At 38.8% G+C, this 19724-nt stretch overlaps 4 protein-coding genes across 6 annotated transcripts; 1 reads left to right on the top strand and 3 right to left on the bottom strand.

Annotated features, from left to right (window-relative positions):
• Nucleotides 1-4010: 4010 nt before the first annotated feature.
• Nucleotides 4011-4967, bottom strand: LOC106337860. The gene has a single exon (XM_013776964.1). The coding sequence runs from the start codon at nt 4965-4967 to the stop codon at nt 4011-4013; it is 957 nt and encodes a 318-aa protein (XP_013632418.1).
• A 3848-nt stretch (nt 4968-8815) lies between these two features.
• Nucleotides 8816-11619, top strand: LOC106342442 (protein EMSY-LIKE 4). Of its 2 annotated transcripts, none has more exons than XM_013781373.1 (10): nt 8816-9134; nt 9478-9689; nt 9766-9875; nt 9959-10193; nt 10272-10493; nt 10586-10654; nt 10731-10967; nt 11055-11123; nt 11220-11283; nt 11379-11619. In XM_013781373.1, the coding sequence occupies exons 1-10, from the start codon at nt 9107-9109 to the stop codon at nt 11396-11398; spliced, it is 1266 nt and encodes a 421-aa protein (XP_013636827.1). In that variant the 5' UTR covers nt 8816-9106; the 3' UTR covers nt 11399-11619. The 2 variants fall into 2 exon arrangements, with proteins under 2 accessions (XP_013636827.1, XP_013636828.1); XM_013781374.1 differs by having other exon boundaries at nt 9107-9134; nt 11220-11304.
• Nucleotides 11620-11777: 158 nt separating this feature from the next.
• Nucleotides 11778-14258, bottom strand: LOC106342440 (bromodomain and WD repeat-containing protein 1). The gene is made up of 3 exons (XM_013781372.1): nt 13648-14258; nt 13117-13573; nt 11778-12722 (listed from the first exon to the last, which is right to left on the bottom strand). The coding sequence occupies exons 1-3, from the start codon at nt 14058-14060 to the stop codon at nt 11856-11858; spliced, it is 1737 nt and encodes a 578-aa protein (XP_013636826.1). The 5' UTR covers nt 14061-14258; the 3' UTR covers nt 11778-11855.
• Nucleotides 14259-16160: 1902 nt separating this feature from the next.
• On the bottom strand, nt 16161-18096 carry LOC106337179 (protein N-terminal asparagine amidohydrolase-like). 2 transcript variants are annotated; one of them, XM_013776239.1, is made up of 9 exons: nt 17942-18096; nt 17678-17842; nt 17533-17597; nt 17344-17443; nt 17217-17255; nt 16949-17134; nt 16685-16863; nt 16472-16591; nt 16161-16366 (listed from the first exon to the last, which is right to left on the bottom strand). In XM_013776239.1, the coding sequence occupies exons 1-9, from the start codon at nt 18008-18010 to the stop codon at nt 16258-16260; spliced, it is 1032 nt and encodes a 343-aa protein (XP_013631693.1). In that variant the 5' UTR covers nt 18011-18096; the 3' UTR covers nt 16161-16257. The 2 variants fall into 2 exon arrangements, with proteins under 2 accessions (XP_013631693.1, XP_013631694.1); XM_013776240.1 differs by having other exon boundaries at nt 16949-17131.
• Nucleotides 18097-19724: the final 1628 nt, after the last annotated feature.

Raw genomic sequence — 19724 nt, 5'->3', positions numbered from 1 at the left:
TGGACCTGCAACCACATAAGAATGTAACAGATTAAGAACACTTTAACGATGAAAGTAGCACCTCAGTTTGCCACTCTCTTTTCCAGCACCATTTTCAGAATAAGTTACCAATTCTGAAAATGGGACAAAACCAAAGAAGTTGCTAATCTAGAACTGGAAAGATGGCCAAGCCGTAGTTCTGAACAAAATTCAGAGGCGGAAATGAGGCATTTATTATGTTTTTTTTTTTGTTAAGTATGTGAATTTCATTAAAAAATGAGAAGGTTTGTAAATACAAAAAAGTTAAACGGGGTAATTTTCCTCTGGCAAAAAAAAGAAAAACTGAGAACGATTACAAGTGATTATGGTGGCTTGGGGTGCTCATTCATACTTCAGCCAAAGTTCCATTAGATTCTTAAACTTCTTGCGGTTCTTCCTAGCAGTGATGGAATTGCGGACAAGCCTGTCAATCTTCTTGCAGGTAATCGAGACCGGGGTGGAGATCGAGTTGTGCAGTCTGTTATTCCGCTCCCACCAGATAGAATAAACGGTCGCCTGAGCCGCAAGCCGGCGAAGCGTGATCGGGCAAACATTGTTTCTGTGTCCAAGCCACTCAGTAAAAACCGTCCAAGTATGAAACCGGAAGGGGTTATAGCCCAGTCTTCGAAACACTAGCAGCCAAAGGTTTTCATTGATCTCACACCGCAGGAAGAGATGGTCTCTTGATTCCAAGTACACATTGCAAACACAACATGTATCAAGTGTGTTAACAGCCCATATGGCAGTGCGTTCCCTTGTGGGAAGACGGTTAAGATGCGTCATCCACATCATGAAAGCTTGACTAGGTATAGCACCTTTAAACCAAATGTTTTTAGTCCATGACTGCGGTTCTCCTCTGTTGCAGATAGCTTCCGAGGTTGACTTTGATGAGAATGCCTCTAGAACCTCATTATCTACTTCCCACACATAAGCATCAGAGGCAGTAGAGGTAGAAGGGAGAGGTACCGTGCATAGATGAAGCTGGAGAGCTTCTGCTGCAGGTGATATGGCGTGTCTGAGCCTCCATCCTATATCTGTACAGGCTTCAGCAACTGACGAGTGAAGTGGGATTCCTAATGCCCGAGGGCCCGAGTGGCCGAGGGCGTTAATGAGAGGTCTCAATGGAGTCCATTGGTCGTACCAGAAGCTAGCTGAGCGACCATTCCCAACTTTGCATCTAAGAAACCAAACAGCAAGGAAACGCAGTTTTAATATTGATTTCCAGATCCATGATCCTTGCTTGTTCTCTTCGAGGCTCCATAAACTGACTCCTTTTAAACGATGTTCTTTACACCAGGAAGCCCACAAAGACTCATTCTCTTGGAACAGCAATCAGATGAGCTTCAGGTTTAGAGTTTTGTTCCATAAGATGAGATCCCTCAGTCCCAACCCTCCTTCAGCTTTTGGAAGGCAACAGTTCGCCCACGATATCCTTGCTGACGCTCTAGTTGTAATGTTTCCATTCCACAGGAATCTACTACATAGTGACTCCACTTGCTTGATGCACCCCTTCGGTAAAAGGAAATGTACAGAACCAAAAATTGAGCATGTCGTATATCACTGATGATATTAGTTGTCGTCGACTAGCAAAAGACAAAGCTCTAGAGGACCAAGAGGAGAAGCGGGCTTTGAGTTGGTCAAGCAAGGGCCTGTAGTCGCTTATATTGAGTTTCCTATGCATAAGAGGCAGACCCAAATATCTGACTGGGAGAGAACCGACTGAGAAACTGAGGCTGTTGATATCAATAGTTTCTGCATCACTCAGCCCTGCAGTAAAGAGTTCAGTTTTGCTTCGGTTCATAGATAGCCCAGACCAGGTGGCAAAGCGCTCAAGTGTAGCTGAGATTTGATGGAGCGAACCGTACTGACCATCAAAAAAGATCATCACATCATCTGCAAACGCTAGATGAGTAACCAAAGGGTTCGTTGCAGCTGGGTGGTACCCAATCCGACCAGAGGCAAACTTTTGATTAAGCATTTGAGAAAATACCTCCATGGCTAGAACGAACAAATATGGAGACAGAGGGTCGCCCTGCCTCAAACCCCTTGCTCCTTTAAAGTACCCACATAGTTCTCCATTGATAGATACCGAGAAGCGGGTCGTTGAGATGCATTGGTGGATCAGGTTCACAAACGACGGAGGGAAGCCAAGTGTTTGGAGGATCAAGATAATGAAAGCCCAGTTAACTGAGTCGAAAGCCTTTTTCAGGTCAACTTTCAGCATTGAGCGCTTGGAAATGTTCTTCCAGTTGTATCCTTGTACCAACTCCGTAGCCATAAGGACATTTTCCAACATTAATCTCCCAGGTATGAAAGCTGATTGGGCGTTGGAGATAACTGAAGGCAGAGCGAGTTTCAGGCGCTCAGCAAGTAGCTTGGAGATAGCTTTATAGACCGTGTTGCAGCAAGAGATCGGCCGGAAGTCCGCTATTCTGTTTGCATTAGGCTTCTTGGGGATCAAGGTAATAATTGTGGTATTCCATTGCTGAAGAAGACAACCTAAACTGAAGAATTTCTAAATCGCATCAATCACATCTCTTCCCACAGATTTCCAGTTTCCTGTAAAATATTCTGCAGGGTATCCATCAGGTCCTGGTGCTTTGTGCTTCGGCATTGCAAAAAATACTCCTTGGATATCAGCGTCAGAGAAGGGTGCAGTAATAGATTCCAAAATCGAATTGCTGATTGTGGTATGCAGGAGGTTTGATAACTCGGGGGCTGCGGCGGTAGAGTGATTCTGATTTCCTCCCAACAGCTTCTCATAATAGCCAACAATATGTCGTTCAATATCAGCCTTGGTGTCAAGAAGGTTATCTTCCTCGTCGAGCAAGCAAGAGATCAAGTTAAAGGATAACCTGGTCCTGAGTGAGCGATGGAAGTAGGCAGAATCACAGTCACCATTTCCAAGCAAGTTTACTTTAGCCCTTTGCTGGAGAAATGATTCCTCTGCTCTCGCTAAAGTACTTCATTTGGTGTGAACAGATTTTTTAGAGAGGGCAGCCTCAGGCGTTGGGTTGTTTAGAGTGGAGCGTTGGCAAGCTTGAAGATCATCGAAAGCCTCAGCTACACGCAGCTCCAGTTGTGAATAGTTATCTCTACTGAAAGAACAAATCACACTCTTAAGGGCTTTCAGCTTCTTGGATACCAGTAGCATTTTAGATCCCGCAAAAGGTAGTGATTGCCAACATTCTTTCATGAGGGCGATGAATTCCGGGTTCTGATTAAGCATACTGAAGAACTTGAACGGCTTTTTAGGCTTTTGAGCAGAGGTGTCAAGAAAGATACAACATGGACTATGGTCAGAGATGCCCGGATCACCGAAGACTCCTAGGGCATTGGGGAAAGCAGAGAGCCATTCATCATTTACCATGATTCTGTCAAGCTTCTTGGACACAAGAGTATCTCCTTGCTTATTCGACCAAGTGAAGGAGTTTCCAATACAAGGCAGGTCGGTGAGTTCAGCAGAAGTAACACATTGCCCAAATTCTCTCATGCCCAGAGGAGAAAAGAATTGATCTGCCGAGGAATGCTCATTAGCAAAAAGAGTCTGGTTAAAATCTCCAAGAGCCGTCCAAGGGAGGTGGTTTATCTGCGAGCTCGAGGCCGAGAAACGCAGGTCTGCCCAGAGTTGCTTCCTAACCCTCCTGCAGTTAGAACCATAGACCATCGTTGCTGCAAACTCGAGGTTTCTTAGGGGCAGTTTGACTATCCAGGATATTGACTGAAGGGACTTGTGACAAACTGTGACAGCCACGGAGGGGTGCCAAAGTAACCAAACTTTTCCTAATTCCGAAATTTCGTAATTACAATCATAATGCCAACCAGGGAAAACTCTGCTGATGATGCCAGGAGCGTTATCCGATGACATGAGTCTCAACGAGACCACCAAAAAGGGGCTGGTACTTCCTCAGCCATTTTCTAAGACCGCGACGCTTTATTTTATCATTTATTCCTCTAATATTCCAGCAAAAAATATCCATAAAAGAGAGAAATCAGAGGTTTAAAGGGCCTCTGACCCTAGCTTTCCTAGCAGACTTCTTCATTCCCCGCGTAACCACACCGATGTACCGATCTTCTATATCAAGAGGATCATCATCTTCACCAGATAGGCTCCCAGAACTTGAATCAAGACATGAATCCGAGCTCGGCTTAGAGTGACCTGATGAGGCAACACCTGGTGCATTCAGATCAACAACACCTGGTCCATTCAGATCAACAACAAGGGTATCATTTCTAGCAGGGACACGAGTCTGGCCTGCTTGAATTTGTGTGGACGTTCCCGCTTCGGTCACTACTGACTTCTTCTTGATTGCAGCAGTTAGGACAGAGCGGGTTTCTGTGCTAGCAGTCTTCAGGAGAGACTGCGGTGGAGGAGCAGTACCGACTATAGGGAATTGACTGGCAATGGGCGCCTTGTCCTTTCGTAAGCCAGAATGCTTCCTCGTGCATTCAGATGCACCGTGCTTTACTGAGCCACAAATATCACATTTCGGTGGAGCATTGGGACATTCTGAAATCGTGTGCCCCACTTTCCGACAATGGCTACAGAGAGAGGGCAGCCAAGGGCTAGAAACTGTGATTCGAACAACCTCACCAGAGTCGAATTGGGCATTGACAGCTTCCGGTAAAGGTTGCCTCGGGTCGATCACAGTGTAGACTTTGGCCACTTCAATGTTTGTAAGGTTCTCTATAGAGGGGTGAAGACATAAAGGATGTCCAACCAAGCCTGCGATCACCTTCAAAGCATCCTTGTTAAAGAATTGGAGAGGAACACCAGTGAAATCGAGCCAAACGGGAACCGTAGAAAGCTCAGGCTTTTCAGGCTGAACTCCTGGTGACCACTTAGCTACGAACATCGTTTGTCCTTCTACCTGCCATAAACATTGGCTGAGGATTCTGCGCCGGGCTTTAGGGCAGGGGACTCTGAACAAGAAGGCACGACCGTCCATCTTAGAGACTGAGATGTCACGCCGGTGCTTGCTCTAAATGCCATTTACAATGGCGTGAACAGCTCCCCTAGCCGGTGATTCCTCATAAAATTGCCCAATAATAAAGGAATCCCAGGCTTTTTTGTTCTTTTCAATCACCGAATTAGGGATTCATATGCAAGCTTCCCCAGAGTCAAGATTGAAAGGAGTGCCCTCTGGTTCGAGCTTCTTGGAGTTGGACTTGACAAATTTGCGCCAGTGTTCTGCAGGGCTTTGCGGAACTGGCTTGGTGTTGTTTTCTTTGGTTCTAGTTTGTACTGGATGAGCCAAATCAACCGCAATCTCGGCAGGTACAGGGTGTTCCGTAGTTGGTTTTGAGGATGAAGGGGGAACAAACTCTCCTTCTTCTAAGATGGCTGTGACGGCATCTTGGTCTTCAGTAGAAGAATTTCCTTGATCCACGGCGGTATTGGTGGCTGTGACGGCACCTTGATTATCAGTGTTTGGGTTTCCTTGAGCAGGTTCTGTGGTGGCTATTACGGCACCTTGAATTTCAGAGTTAGGGTTTCCTTGAGCAGAGTCGGGGATGGTGGTTGTGACGGCACCAATTGGTTCGACTATGGGCTCTGAGGACTTTTCTGGAGGCGCGGAGGTCCCAGGAAAGACCGGAATCCGTAGAACTGAGGTCGAATCGGCAGCGAGGTCCAAGGAGCCTTGCGTAGAGTCTTGAGATCCAGAAGAGGCAAAAGATGAGGAGCCTGAGGGGCTCGAGTCATCCGGGTTGAGTTTCGGTTTCTTCTTCTTCTTAGTCATTGGAGCCGGAGGCGACCGTCGCCTGGAGAAGCGGCGGTGGATTGAAAAAGAGCGAGATCTCAGTTTCGCGGGGATGAGGGAGAAAAAGGAAGAGAGATGCAAAGCATTTATTATGTTTTTAAACGATTATTTTAAATGAATTATTAATTGATCATATTTATGAATAAATAAAATGTTTTTCGGTGTAAGTAACTTATATGGATATATATATATATATATATATATATATATATATATATATATATATATTCCAGCTGTCTATATGCTGCGAAATTGAAGCAGTACGATAACAATGGACCTTTTCAGTGAGTTTGTTGAAAAGTATACTGCTTATCGCCAAGATTTAAGTTAGTGGCTGTTACGAATTTGAACACTTTCCAAGTTTTAGGATTGCTTCAAAAGTTGTGATATTTCTTCTTCTTTTTTTTTGTAAAAAGGCATTAGTTGTGATATTTCTTGAGATATCCAAGAAAAGGATATTTTCGTTGAATACCTAAACTTTCGGGGCTTACCTTAGCAAGTTGCAACCCATTTGTTAGGACCGCCGACAAAGGAAGCAATTTGGGAACGTGTGAATACACAAGAACGTGCTGGAGTATATATGGTGACATTTTGGCACGTGACTAATAGGAACTCAGCATCAATTTTGACACATCTTTCTTTTTGTTGCTACAACCATCACTTAATATACTCAGAATCAAAACTTGGAGGATCATGCTTTGGTTCACTCAAAAGGGTAGAGCACCTCCAACAATAGCTCTAAAATGCATATTGTTGGAAGAAAAATGAGAGGTATACAGAAAGCCTTTTCTCAGAAAGAAAAACAGTGGAAAACACAACTCTTATGTAATAAATAGAATAATAGTTTTTTTTTGGTTTCTTATCCTGAATCTTGTTAAATTCGAATTTATCATGAGTTTTAAAATTAACTAGATCTCAATCCGCGCAACCGCGCGGATTTTTGTTTTTATTTATTTTTATATAAATATTTTGTTTTCAATTCTAAATTGGTATATATTATAATATATATGTGTCTATCAATTTTTAAAACATAATAAGTTTACTGTATATTTTTTCATTGAATAGATTGTTTCAAATTTTCACATGTATTTGTATCTTCTTCTATATATATATTTTTGGATTATTATTTTATTATTAAAATCGTAACTATATATATAAAGATTAGTAAAATATTGTTTTATTGTCATATTCAAATATATTGTAACATTTCACAAATTTATAAAATTTTTAAAAAATTAAACTTTTCGCTTCATAGATTTATATTATCGAGTAAATAATTAAACATTTAGTTTTTGTTTAATTTTTAAAATAAACTATATAGTTTAAATTTTTTTTTCATTGGTTTAAGGTAGTAAAGATTAATCATTGTTAGATAATATGATTTTTGTTATTTAAAAAAAAATCTTTATAATTTTAAAAGTTAACATCGACAAATATTTAAATATTTAGCATATAGAGGTATAGTATTACAACATTAAATTATATCTATTTAATTTATACTATTTATAAATCGATAATCTATTGTTTAAATTCAATTATTGGTAGTCCAATAAAAATTTCTGATAGACCTAAATGATAAGATTATATATTAAATGTAACATGACTTTCTAGGAATATGTCCATTAGGTCTATTTTTTTTAAAATCAAATATAATTAAGGTTGTGATTTCTATTTTAATATATAAGATTGAAAAAAAATGGATTGCTCCTTATTTTTTATATATTGGTTAATTAATTCTCTGACTACTAATGTGAAACCTCATGCTTATGTGTGAGTTCAAACTTATGTTTTCAACTTAAAACTAATATCAATATATAAGTAAACTGTTTATTATCCTTTATATATTAGTTAATAATTAATTCTTCGTATGTGGAACTTCATTGATTTATTAACACATTTACCGGATTTAAAATCTATATATCGGATATTTCATAAAGGTAGACACAATTTAAACGAAAGGAGTTGACAATTCAAACGTGAGCAATCAGTATATGGTCCATGACTCCATGCCACCACCTTGCGATTATGAAACTGATGAGTCGACTCCGTGTGCAAAGTTTGTCTTTGGAGAGAACAAAGTACATGTATCAGCATTTCTTTCATTTTCGTAAATTAATAACATAATTTATTTTGGTTTAACAAAAGAAACCTATTTGGTTATCATTGCTCCACACATGAATGGATAATATTTTCTTGAGTCGATCTATTAATTAATAATCGTCATAAACGCATAACGAAGTACGCATATAAAATGGAAATTAAACTTAACTCAGTAAAATCACAACTACTCTTGATGATTAAAATATTGAAAAACTTGCCAAATGTTACTACACCCTCTGTTCCTATAAATAAGATTTTTTGGTTTTGTTCGACGAAGAAGAGTTTTGTGCATTTATATCTTTCTTTAAAAGATAAACTAACTAATCTACCGTTACTTTTACAATAATTAACTTAAATGCTAGTTTTTGAGTAAAGACAACTTTATTTTTCTACAAACGTGAATGGTTAAGAAAGAAGTTGGAATATTGGTAAGTGGGAATTGGTCTAACTACAATAATTAAGAAAAAAAAAATATTCAGAGTAAACATTAAACACAAATGATTAGAAAATTGTGTGTTTATTCTTAATCCGTGCGAAACATCCCAAAAATCTTATATTTGGGAATTGGGAACATAAAGAGTATGTTTTAGTGTTTTACATTTCTTCCAGTAAAACATTTCTGAAATTTCATTAAAGTGAGATTATTATACCTTTTTGGGAGAGGAATGATTGATAATATCGAATCTAGGGCTCGTTCTCGGGGTTGGTAGATGCTTTACCCAAGATCGATATTTCTTTCAGTTTGCAGTTATGACCCATGCAAATGATTGGGCCTTAACACTAATATTTGCTAATAAATGTTCATACCATATGGTCTCTTCTTATAATGGGCTTGTTTTAAACCTTACACAGATCAGCTACCAAAAACGACTGTGTTTTGATAACCACGTTATATTTTGATTATAATTATTTACTTTCCGTCTCCACACTCTCCTTCTCTGTTCTTATTAAGGAAAATTAAAAATAAAAAAAAAGCTTTCGGCAAATCTGTGATCGAAGCTGAATCACTCCCAGTGGAGTTCGGATTCGTTTTCCAACGAAGTTCCCGACGAAGGAACCGATCAGAAAGTTCTCTACAAACTCTATCGAAACAACCAAAATCGAGTCTTGCTCTAGTCAAAATTGCAATCAACCCTCGAATTGGTGTGTGTGTGTGTGTTTTCTCTCGATTCTTCTTCTCCATCTCCGTAACTACTCTTTGAAGAATTGGGGATCAAAGCTTCGCGATGGACTACGAATCCTTTGATAGCAGCGGTTAGTGTTCCCCAACACTGTATTATATTTAAAAAAAAAAAACACCTTCCTTCCTTGTTGATTGTTCTTATCTCGTCTTCTTCTGAAAATTAGGGTTTACGAAAGTTTTAAACTTTCTCCGTTATTCATTCTAAGCTTTGGTGGGTTTTGTGTTGTTTAACGGAAGGTCTTGTGGGTTGTTAAGGAATGTTGCAAATCACTGAATTTGATCTTAAGATGAAAATTAGGGTTTACGAAAGTTTTGAACTTTCTCCTTTCTACTAGTGTTATACATTGTAAGCTTTGGTGGGTTTGTGTATCTACTTTGATCTGTAATGATTGTTTGATGGTGAGATGTCTGCAGGAACAGATGATGATCTGCCTCCATCGCATAGGGTTGCAAGAGGAGGGCGTGTGGCTGGCAACGGAAGACCTTCGAGTCTTCTTCCTCCATCTTACCCTAAGATGTATGATGAAGTTGCTGTTGATATGGAAGCTCAGATTCACCAGATTGAGAAGGAAGCATACATATCTATCCTAAGAGCCTTTAAAGCCCAAGCAGATGCTATCACTTGGGTATTTCGATGAATCTCACGTCTACTTCTTCTTTATGTTAGTTTCTGCCTAAGTGAAATAACATATCTTTTTTCAGGAAAAGGAAAGTCTTATAACTGAACTGCGTAAGGAGCTGAGAGTGTCCAATGAGGAACATAGAGAGCTTCTTGGCCGTGTAAACGCAGATGATACAATACGAAGGATAAGGCGAGAAGCTAAAAGTCTTTGAGCATTTATAGTTTCTTTCTTTTTTCTCTTAATAATAACATAAATACTTTTTCCTTTATTAGGGAATGGAGACAATCTGGAGGAATGCAACCAACAATGCGCAATGCTGCTCAAGTGGTTCACGATACCTTGCCAACACCTTCCGTTTCAGCTTCTGTCAAGAAGCAGAAACTAAACCAGCCAATGCCTTCTCAACCATTCGCTTCACACCCTCAAGCTGATCTTACTCACCAGTTTGCATCATCCACAGCCAAACGAGGATCTGTTCCCAATGTCAAGGGAAAAAAGCATAAACCAGTGAGTTATATATATAGTCTTGAGGTTGGTATCTTTTGTTAATTCTTGTAATGATTTTTTTTTTTTCTCCTTTCTTAGGGTTTCCCTGGTTCCTCTTCTGCAAAACCTGTCTCATACCATCCCTCAGATCAACCTCAACGAGGACAAGTCATGAACAGAGTACCACCTGGTCCCACCAGTTCAAGTGAACCCACAAATGGAAACGACCCTGAGTCTTTTGTAGGAAGGAAAGTTAGAACGAGGTGGCCAGAAGACAATACGTTTTACGAGGCTGTCATCACCAAGTACAGTCCAGTTGAGGTGTGTGGGCTTCTTAAATTGGCATAAAGTTTCTGATATGTTATAAAATAAGAAGTTTCCTTATATATATTCGTCTAATCTTTAAATTTTAGGGCCGCCATGCTTTGGTTTATGACATTGGAACACCTAACGAGACATGGGAATGGGTCAATCTCTCAGAGGTAATTACTTTCTGATCATTATGAGTGGAAAAACTGTGTGCTATTTGGTAACCAAAGATCTCTAATAATTGTACAGATATCTCCTGGGGATATTGAGTGGATAGGAGAGGATCCTAGGGTTGGTAATCAGTATGGTGTAAACGGACAAGGCCATGGTCTGAATAGAACTACAGGACCAAACAGTGTTCCACAACGGGGAAGCGGTTTGGCAAAGACCAGTATCAAAAAAGATTTCAGAACATCGCAGAATGGAACTGGGAAAAGGAAACATATGGATATACGAATCCGTCAGACCAATGTCCTAATCAGAGATGTTAGTATTACGTTCTTGTCAAGTCAAGGCGAGTTTTACAGTGTATGTATGGTTTTGTTTCTCAAACGATGATGTTTTTTCTAACAGGTGGAGAGAGTTCTTGGCTCACACAATCCAGATCCTCAAGAAGTTGAAAGGGCTAAGAGAATGTTGGAGGTTTGATTGCTACAACATCAAAGATGCCTTTCTTATTTTTTACGTTTATATACATAACAAAAGGCTCAAAAGATTGATTATTTACCTTTGATTCAGGAGCAAGAACAAGCGCTTGTGGGTGCAATCGCAAAGCTTGGAGATGTATCCGATGGAGAAAACGGCAAGTGTTTAGTTTGATAATGTAAAGACGAGATGCTTGTAACCTCAAATAAAACTGCTTTGGCTGAAACTCTCCTTGTATGGTCTTTTGTACAGAAGGTGGCTTTCATCGCTAACTTGTGTTTGATAGACGAGCAATTTTGCCAATGCATAGTGCAATGCGGTGCATGAGGAGCCGATGAAGATAGCATTTGTTGAGATTTTTAAAGTCAGAGTCTCAAGTTCTTGATGTTCCTTTTTTGGAGCATATGACTGTAATTTTTGCTGACATTAGAGATAGCTTTACCCAAATGTTGGTTTTGTTGGATATATGTTCAAATGGAATGGTTTTAGTATCTTGTCGCCATAGTTTGTGCGAGGACTCTGATAAGAACACAATCTTTATAGTCAATAAAGTGGTGTGCTCTTATCAAGACTCAAATGGTGGAAATGAGCAAAATATAACCAAAAAAAAGGAATTAATCTTACTAATGTCAGCAAACCAAAGTACTACACTTAACCTAATCCATAACTAAGATTGAGAAAGAACAACCCAAAACATAATTCTATTGATATACAATACTTAACGCTACATCATCTCCTGCTTCTTTTCTTTGGCTGTTTATTGTCCTTTCCTGTGCTTCCACTTTCCCTACCTCGTTTCCCTGAGGCGGTCGCAACCGCCTCCACATTTTTCTTCTGCGGTGGTCTTCCAGGAGCTCTTTTCGCCGGAGTAGCAGCATTCTCCACCTCAGCCTTCTTCTTTTTACCCACATTGTTGCTTCTAAGTTCTCTTGGTTTCGGTTTACTCTCCTTCTTACTCTTGTTCTGATCTTTATCTTCCTTTTGCGGAGAGCTCTTCTTTATCCTCTTCAAGAAGTCAGCCACGCTCTTCTTCTTATCTGATGAAACCACCACCTTCCTCTCCGTTTTCGCCTCCTCCGCCTCTTTCTGTTTGTTCTTCCCTTTGCCCGTCTTTGTATTGTTAGCTGTTCTTTTCGAGCTTCTTCCACCAGTCTCGACGTTCTCATTCTCCTCTGATAACATCTCTTCTTTTGTCTCCTCCTTCTGGCTAAAGCTTGACGATGATGGAGAGGCCTTAGCCTTAGCGGAAACAAATCTTCTCCTCTTACAAACGACAAGTGGAGCTGAAGACTTCTGTTCTGATGTCTCAGCAGCTTCTGCTTTGATACTGGTCATACCTGGTGATGCTTTAAACAACCGGGGACTCGATTTCCCGCTCTCTTTCCTCATTTCTTCAGAGACAATGGCTCTTAGTTCATGAGCAGCCATTGATTCCGAAGAAGATGAAGGGAAGAACACAATCACATTAGCGAAGAGAAGCTGAAGATCTCTGTAAAAAGTGAGCTTTGAAGAATCATAAGATCCTTGCGTCAGCTTTCTCTGTATTGTCTCAATGTCCAAATGTTGCTTAACCAAGCTCTTGTAATCCGTTGTCTCCTGCGTGAATTAGATACAAGCCCATTAGGCCCAATTAAAAGACACGACCAAGCCATGCTATACCACGTGTCATAGATTGTGTGAGCAAAAAGACAACGACGACACCAAGAAAAAAGTAGGGTTAGTTAATTTCATTCTTTCTTTCCCTCTATAAAAAAATACGTTCCCATAAACCGTCGTATAAAATTCAAAAAGGGACGTTAAAAAACTTAAAATAATAATTCGAAAAAGTCGAGATTCAATATAGAATACGGAATATTTGAGATTTCTAAAATTCATATTTACAGCTTTTATCATAGATTTAGTCTTATTAAAATTATAAATTTTTGGTAACAAATAAAAGTAATGATGGATTAAATAAAGAAAATAAGGAAAAAATAAGATATTTGCATACCTGGCTTCGAACCCGGCGTTCGAACAAAGATCCCCGCGGATGGGACCGAATCAAATCAAGAAGACGTATCAATGGCTGTGATTCACTCGCCGCCGATCTAATCTCTCCGTCACTATCTTTCCGTCGTTTCCTTTTCCACTTCCTCCCCGACGTCCCTGACTCGCCCAACTCGCCCGAGTCGCTCGCTCCCGATCCTTCCTCCGCAGTGTTAACCGGATCGGGATCTAGATCATCACCGCGAGTCCGTCCCGGTTCTTCTTCTCCGACGGTTTTCTCGCCGGAGCCCGTCGAGTTAGACTCGTTCATCGACCTGTTTTCCCGTTCGGACTCCTCCGCCTTCTCACCGCCGTCGTTCTCCGATCTCTCTCGTTTCCTCTCTTCTTCTTCTTCCACCAGATCTAGTTTCTCGCCGCCGTCTCTCTCCTCCTCTAGCTTCTTAACCTTCAACTGAAGCGATCTGAAAACAAAAAAGAAAAACTCAGATCCGTCGTAGAGAATATCGACGGAGATTACAGATTCTCGTTCGCTTACAGTATCGAAACGTCGTACTGTTCAACCTCACGACGGAGCTCCGCCACACGGAGGCTACGCAGCTCTTCCAGCCACGGGATATCGTTCCCTCCCTCCTCCTCCTCCGCCGCATCGTTATCACCGTCGGCGGATTCCTTGAACCGACGCTGGAGATCCCGATACTTCTGCCTGCAATCATCAGCGGAGAGAAAGACGGCGGAGAGAGAGGTCCGGGTTCGAACCTCCGCGGCGACGGAGTCCCAGTCACAAAACCCGTGTCGCTTAACGGCGCATGCCAATAACAGCTCCTCACACGTGCCCCATGCTCGCCCCTCGTGCTGCTTTAGATTAGTGTTGTTGTTATCGTCAATATTGTGATCGTTACTGCAGATATCGTTCATGCTATACGATGCTGCTGCTTCTTCCTTCGTCATGGTTCCATGATATTTGGTTTTTTAGAGACTCATCTCTCTCCCGTTAACGAAAAACGCTCGCAGTTTTAGGGATTTTTATTCTTTCTTTCTCTTTGATATTATAATTATTATTTTATCTATACTTTGTATTGTTGCTTTCTTGTCTTCCTCGCTCGCTATTGTTTCGTGCTCTCTTCTCTCATCTCATTTATAAATACACAGTGTATGTGTTTCGTTTTTGGTATAATATATGGTATGGACATGTGTGGTAGGCATTTTATTCTTCAAATCAATCTAAAACATCGTTTTGATTTTTTATTCCTATATTGCAAGATCAAATTCCAGTCAATATTGCCTTATGTGTATTTTTTTTACCCCGAATAAATTAATTTTTTTTAAAACTGTGTAATTTGAAAAGTGACCCTAATTTAAAACCGCAGCTTTTTATCCTTTGACCCTTTCTCTTTATCGACCATTAGGGCAAACGATTTGTTTAAACTTGAAAATTATAAAAATTTGGAACCCATTAGCGAGCCCGGCCCGGTTAAGCTTCGTTCAGCAACATTTTTCGGAAAGAAGGTATGAAAGGAATTTACAAGAGTACCCCTATTTAGTTACTATAAATGGAATCTCGTTTATCGATCGTGTTGTTGGTGAAAGTTAGGTTGGACTGCGTTTACGTACATCTGGGGGTAGTTTTTTTTTTTTTTTTTTTTTTTTTTTGATAAACCCTATCGGCTGATCTGGTCGGTCCCGGAAAGAACGCACTTAGTGCTACAGAGTGGACTAGCCCGAAAGCGTACCACACTGCCTGATCCGAGTTTGGAATACTTTCCGACTAATGCTAGGGGGTGGACCAATCATCTGTTATGGCCCACCATGTAAACCACTTGGGCCGAAGCCCAAGTCCAGACTGGCCAAGTAGTGATAATTTAGTTCCCGGTGGGAATCGAACCCAGACTGATGTGGGTACACACCAAATCCCAAGAGATTGCCACTAGACTACCACCACTTGGTTAAACTGTATAGGTTGAACTTTTTATAGTGACTGGGCTCACCCCGAAGGGCCACCTCGCCAGAAATTCCCGTAGGAATTTTTTAGCTAACCCAGTACCACCCCGCTTTCCCCGAGTATCGAACTGGCGACCTCAGGTAGTCGTGTGTGAGAAACGTTCAGTACTGCCGCTAGGCCACCTGACGTTCTCATTTGGAGGTAGTTGTCTCCTATGATCATGTTAATATTAATTTTTACCCAAAACTAGTTATGTCCCGTTCTCTTTTTTTTTTTGATGATTTGGAAGTATCCGGACCGAGATCAATCGACTAATCTTGTGAAAGTTTTTCTATCAACATTAGATAGACACATTTATTCGCAATGTAAATTAGATATCTATGTCTCTGACTACACAAACTGATAAATATGAGTTTAGTAAATTTTGTATCCAGAATGCTTAGCATATTTCTAATTTTATTGTGCCGCTTGACCCCACTTGTATGGTTACTTTCTTCAGTCTCATCTATTTTTTATCTTTAAAATAAAACATTACTTTTGTACTCCATTGACTTACTCCATTGACTTCGCCAATTCATATATACTTCTTTTTTTTACTTAATTTTTCTATAATTTTAGTTACTTTCTAATTGGATTATGATTCCAGTACAAACTAAATATATTATTTCTATATTTTATGCATCATATTTTTTCATTTACTATTATTTATACTTAATTTAGTTATTTTTAATCTATCTCAACATTAATAAAAATAAGTAAATTAATTTTAAGTATATCCAAGAAGATGGATATACTAATTTTATTATTCATATTTAACACTATTTTATATTTATTTTATTAATAAATAACAAAAAATCTATGTAATAAGTTATAAAAATTAGGTACATTCAATTGAAAACCGAGAAAAACACGAGATTCTTTTTTCATTGAAAATGATATTGTATTTTTTTCACTGAAAGAAATACATTGGATTTATTTTTATAGAACCAAGAAATCCGAACCAAACTCGGATCGAATCATTTTAAAAATCTTTCTTGCAAATAATATTCGGGTCGGGTGGAAGGTTTCGATCTGCAGTGGAATGACTTGAATCTATGGGCCTCAACATATAGGCCTACTAGGCCGGATCAAGCCCACGTTTTAACACAACATTAGTTTGTTAGGTCCCAATTGCAACCTTATTTTTTACATTCTTATGTTCAAGAATCAAAACACGGAGTTCCAGCTTCCATTGGCAGTCCTTTCAAACACACGTGGTTGTCTCTTTGGGAAGGTTTTGCTCCATTCTGGATATTTTAGTAAATACTTCCAAATCCTGCAAACACACAAAAGAGAACACGACTCATCATCTCTGTGTACGTGTGTGTGAATCTACCATGTTCCGTTATGAATTATAGATAATGATCAAATGACTACTAACCGTCTTTCATTATCTATGAAATCTGGACCTTCAGCAGAAGGTGAGGTAGAACAGTTGACAAGAATCTCTTCGTCAGGAAGCCGATTAAGTTCCCAAACGTATTCAACCAGCCGCATTGTCCTGTAATTACAAAAACACAACTCATATGTACATTAACTCTAATGGAGTGAAAATGAGGTAGAAGAAGCGTTTTTGTTTTAATTTGTTTTGTACCAGGAGCATGGTGCGATGATGAATCTATCAGTTTTTGTGTCATATGTGTCAAGTAACTTCCCCCTCCAGCTAGGATCATCGAATGATGCCGACACTCTGATTCTACGAACAAGCTCATCCGGACATCTGGAAGATCTGTTGAAACTGGCTGGGACAATATCACCGCTGGAGGTATTAACCTGATTAACAAGGTTACAAAGAAACATGGTAACGTTCATTACTAATTCATATATATTCTGTTTTAAGACCTCATAGTAGACTGACCAGGAATCCATTAAAAATGGGGCACGTGTTCCCTTGAGCATCCAGCTTGGTGTTGTGCCCAAGAATAAATAAGGTTTGAATGTGAAAGTTTTCTCTTCTCTTCTGTAACGTCTCCACTAATTTGCAACACAAAGGAAATGAGTAACCCTCTGGTTTGGCATAGTCACCACTGCCATTAGCAATCTTCTGCATAAAAACAGTCAATACATTCAGCTTAAGACCATTCCAAAGCTGAGTATTAACTACACTGAGAGATATAGAAACACACTTTTAAATCCACATCTTCATAACCACCAACCATATGTACCTGCATACAAACCCCCCAAGGAAATATTCAAAAAGGACTCAAAAGAATATAATAAATGATTAACATAAGCTGAAAGAGTAGATAATACATCTAACTCGGCATCACTGTCATCCTCCAAAACCAATGATAACATCTGCCTTATCCCCAAGTCCACAACTTTTGGTGAATCCATATGTGCAATAGAAGTGCTGCAGTTTCAGATTCATCGCAAAACTTTAAAAAATAAAGGTGACTGATTACACATTATTTAAGAACATATAGAGGATCAGTCTCTTACACTCCAGATCTTCTGTTGCGGATAACAAGACCTACACAAGTTGTTGCTTCATCCATGCCAACAAACTTCTCATCAATAAAACAGAATCATTAGAGTGGATTTGAAAAAAAAAACATAACTTTCGAATGTCATAAAGCATACATACTTCAACAAGAGCTGGATTCACAACAGCATATTCTCTTTGGAATATGTAAACGTATCTGTCTTTCGTTGAGCTCTCTGTAACTCTCTGTTCCTCGAGATTCTTGAATGAGTCAGAAGCTGAGATTATGACAGGATGTGTCATTACATCGAGAAGCAAGCTGCTTCCCTGTTCCATCAATGTTGGTCAAACCATAAAAGTCAACTAATCACAAAAAGAAGTAATCTTTTTAGTGAATGGAGATTGGTGAGAGACGGAGAAAGCTACCTGCGATGAAGAAGGGAAAGAAGATGAGCTGTTCTCATATGGAAAGGGAACTCCGTCGACGTAGATCATGATCGCCGGCGATAGAGAGAGAGAAATGGAGTTTCAACGGCGGCGATGACAAAAAGAGATGGCCGATGACTTTAATGCGTTGACGAGTAGCGTTTTAAGGAAATCAAAGTAGAACACCGCGTGCCGTCTTTAGTTTCTACTGTAACATATCATGGCGTCTTTTAGTACTAGGCTCTTCAGATTTTATGAAAATTGTGAATTTATTACAGAATGTTGTGTGTTTCTTGCAAAAATACCCCATAACTTTAAGAAACATACAAATCTCTTATATATTAATTGAGAAACATTACAACACGTGTCACCATGAAAATAAAATTCAGAATTTTTAGAAAAATAGGTTGGTCCATCTTAACTTATATTATATTTTTTTATTAAACTAACTATCAAATTGATAAATAGCGTACAAAAGAATATTCTCGCACTTTCTTTAAATAAAAGTTACGAAATTACCTAATATGATTAACGTATATATGATAATTAATGATTATGAATAATAAATATTTGATAACAATTTTTGTACTTTAGTTCTTTTTTTGTTTAATTTTATATTATTAAAAGATATTAAACAATCACATTAATTATATAATAAAAAATTTAGATTTTTCCTATATGTTATATTTTGAATTTTTTAAAACGACTATAAATTAGTTGAAATTTTAAAATCCCACTTTAATGATTTTGTGATCAATAGATTAATTTGTTTTGTTATAACAAAATACAAATTAGAAAAATTTGGAAACGTGGATCGTCACCAAGTTATCAATTTGGATTTTGGGTCAGCCAAAGTTTTTATTTGACAAATGGGCCGCCTACCGTTTTGACCCTATACAAAAGTCTTGTAAAAGACTCTGCAACCCCTACGAAAAACATATATTCACACATTTGCCATTTATGTTTCTAAAAAGTAAATCAAATAATAGAAAGTGATTTACAGCTGTTTATTTTATTGATATGAAACACAAATAAATTATTTTATAATATTGTTAGAATGATATTCTTTATACAAAAACTTAAATGAAAATTTCTTTATAAAAATACTAATTATTAATTAATGAAAATGTAATATTTTCTACATAAATAGGAAAAATTCAAAAAACTCATAAAAGTTGGTTTTTTAGCTTTTCTTCACAAATTGGTTACATTTTTCAAAAACTAGTTTACCTAAACTTTAGAGAATCTATTTATCAAAAATTTTAATTGGCAAATCAAATGGTTTTTACAAAAACGAAAAGCTAAAATTTGATTGGATGAAAAATGGTTCTTGCAAAAACAAAATCCAAAAACTAAAGCAAAAACTACAAACAATCATCACCCTAATAATCTACTCCATACCCTAATGCACACAAAAGAACAAATATGTGCAGCGTAGAGACCTAAATGCAACTCAAAACACTAATATGATTAATAGATAGATGTTAAAAACTACGAAATTCATGAGATATCATACATCCTAGTGTAGTATATATACCGTGGTGTACACATAGGTGTAACCGTAATGTATACTAGTGTTCACTGGGATATGCATCCTAGTGAATATTCGGGATGTACACCATAGTGTCCAATGGGGTGTACACCATAGTGTACACCGTAGTGTACACTGGAGTGTACACCGTAGTGTACAACGTAGTGTACACCGGGGTGTACGCCGTAGTGTACACCGGAGTGTATACCGGGGTGTACGCGGGGGTGCGTACACCCCCGATGTACGCCGGGG

The sequence above is a fragment of the Brassica oleracea genome, chromosome C4 (genome assembly GCF_000695525.1).
Source record: "Brassica oleracea var. oleracea cultivar TO1000 chromosome C4, BOL, whole genome shotgun sequence".
Classification (NCBI taxonomy): domain Eukaryota; kingdom Viridiplantae; phylum Streptophyta; class Magnoliopsida; order Brassicales; family Brassicaceae; genus Brassica; species Brassica oleracea.
This window is presented reverse-complemented; position numbering and strand designations above follow the sequence as displayed.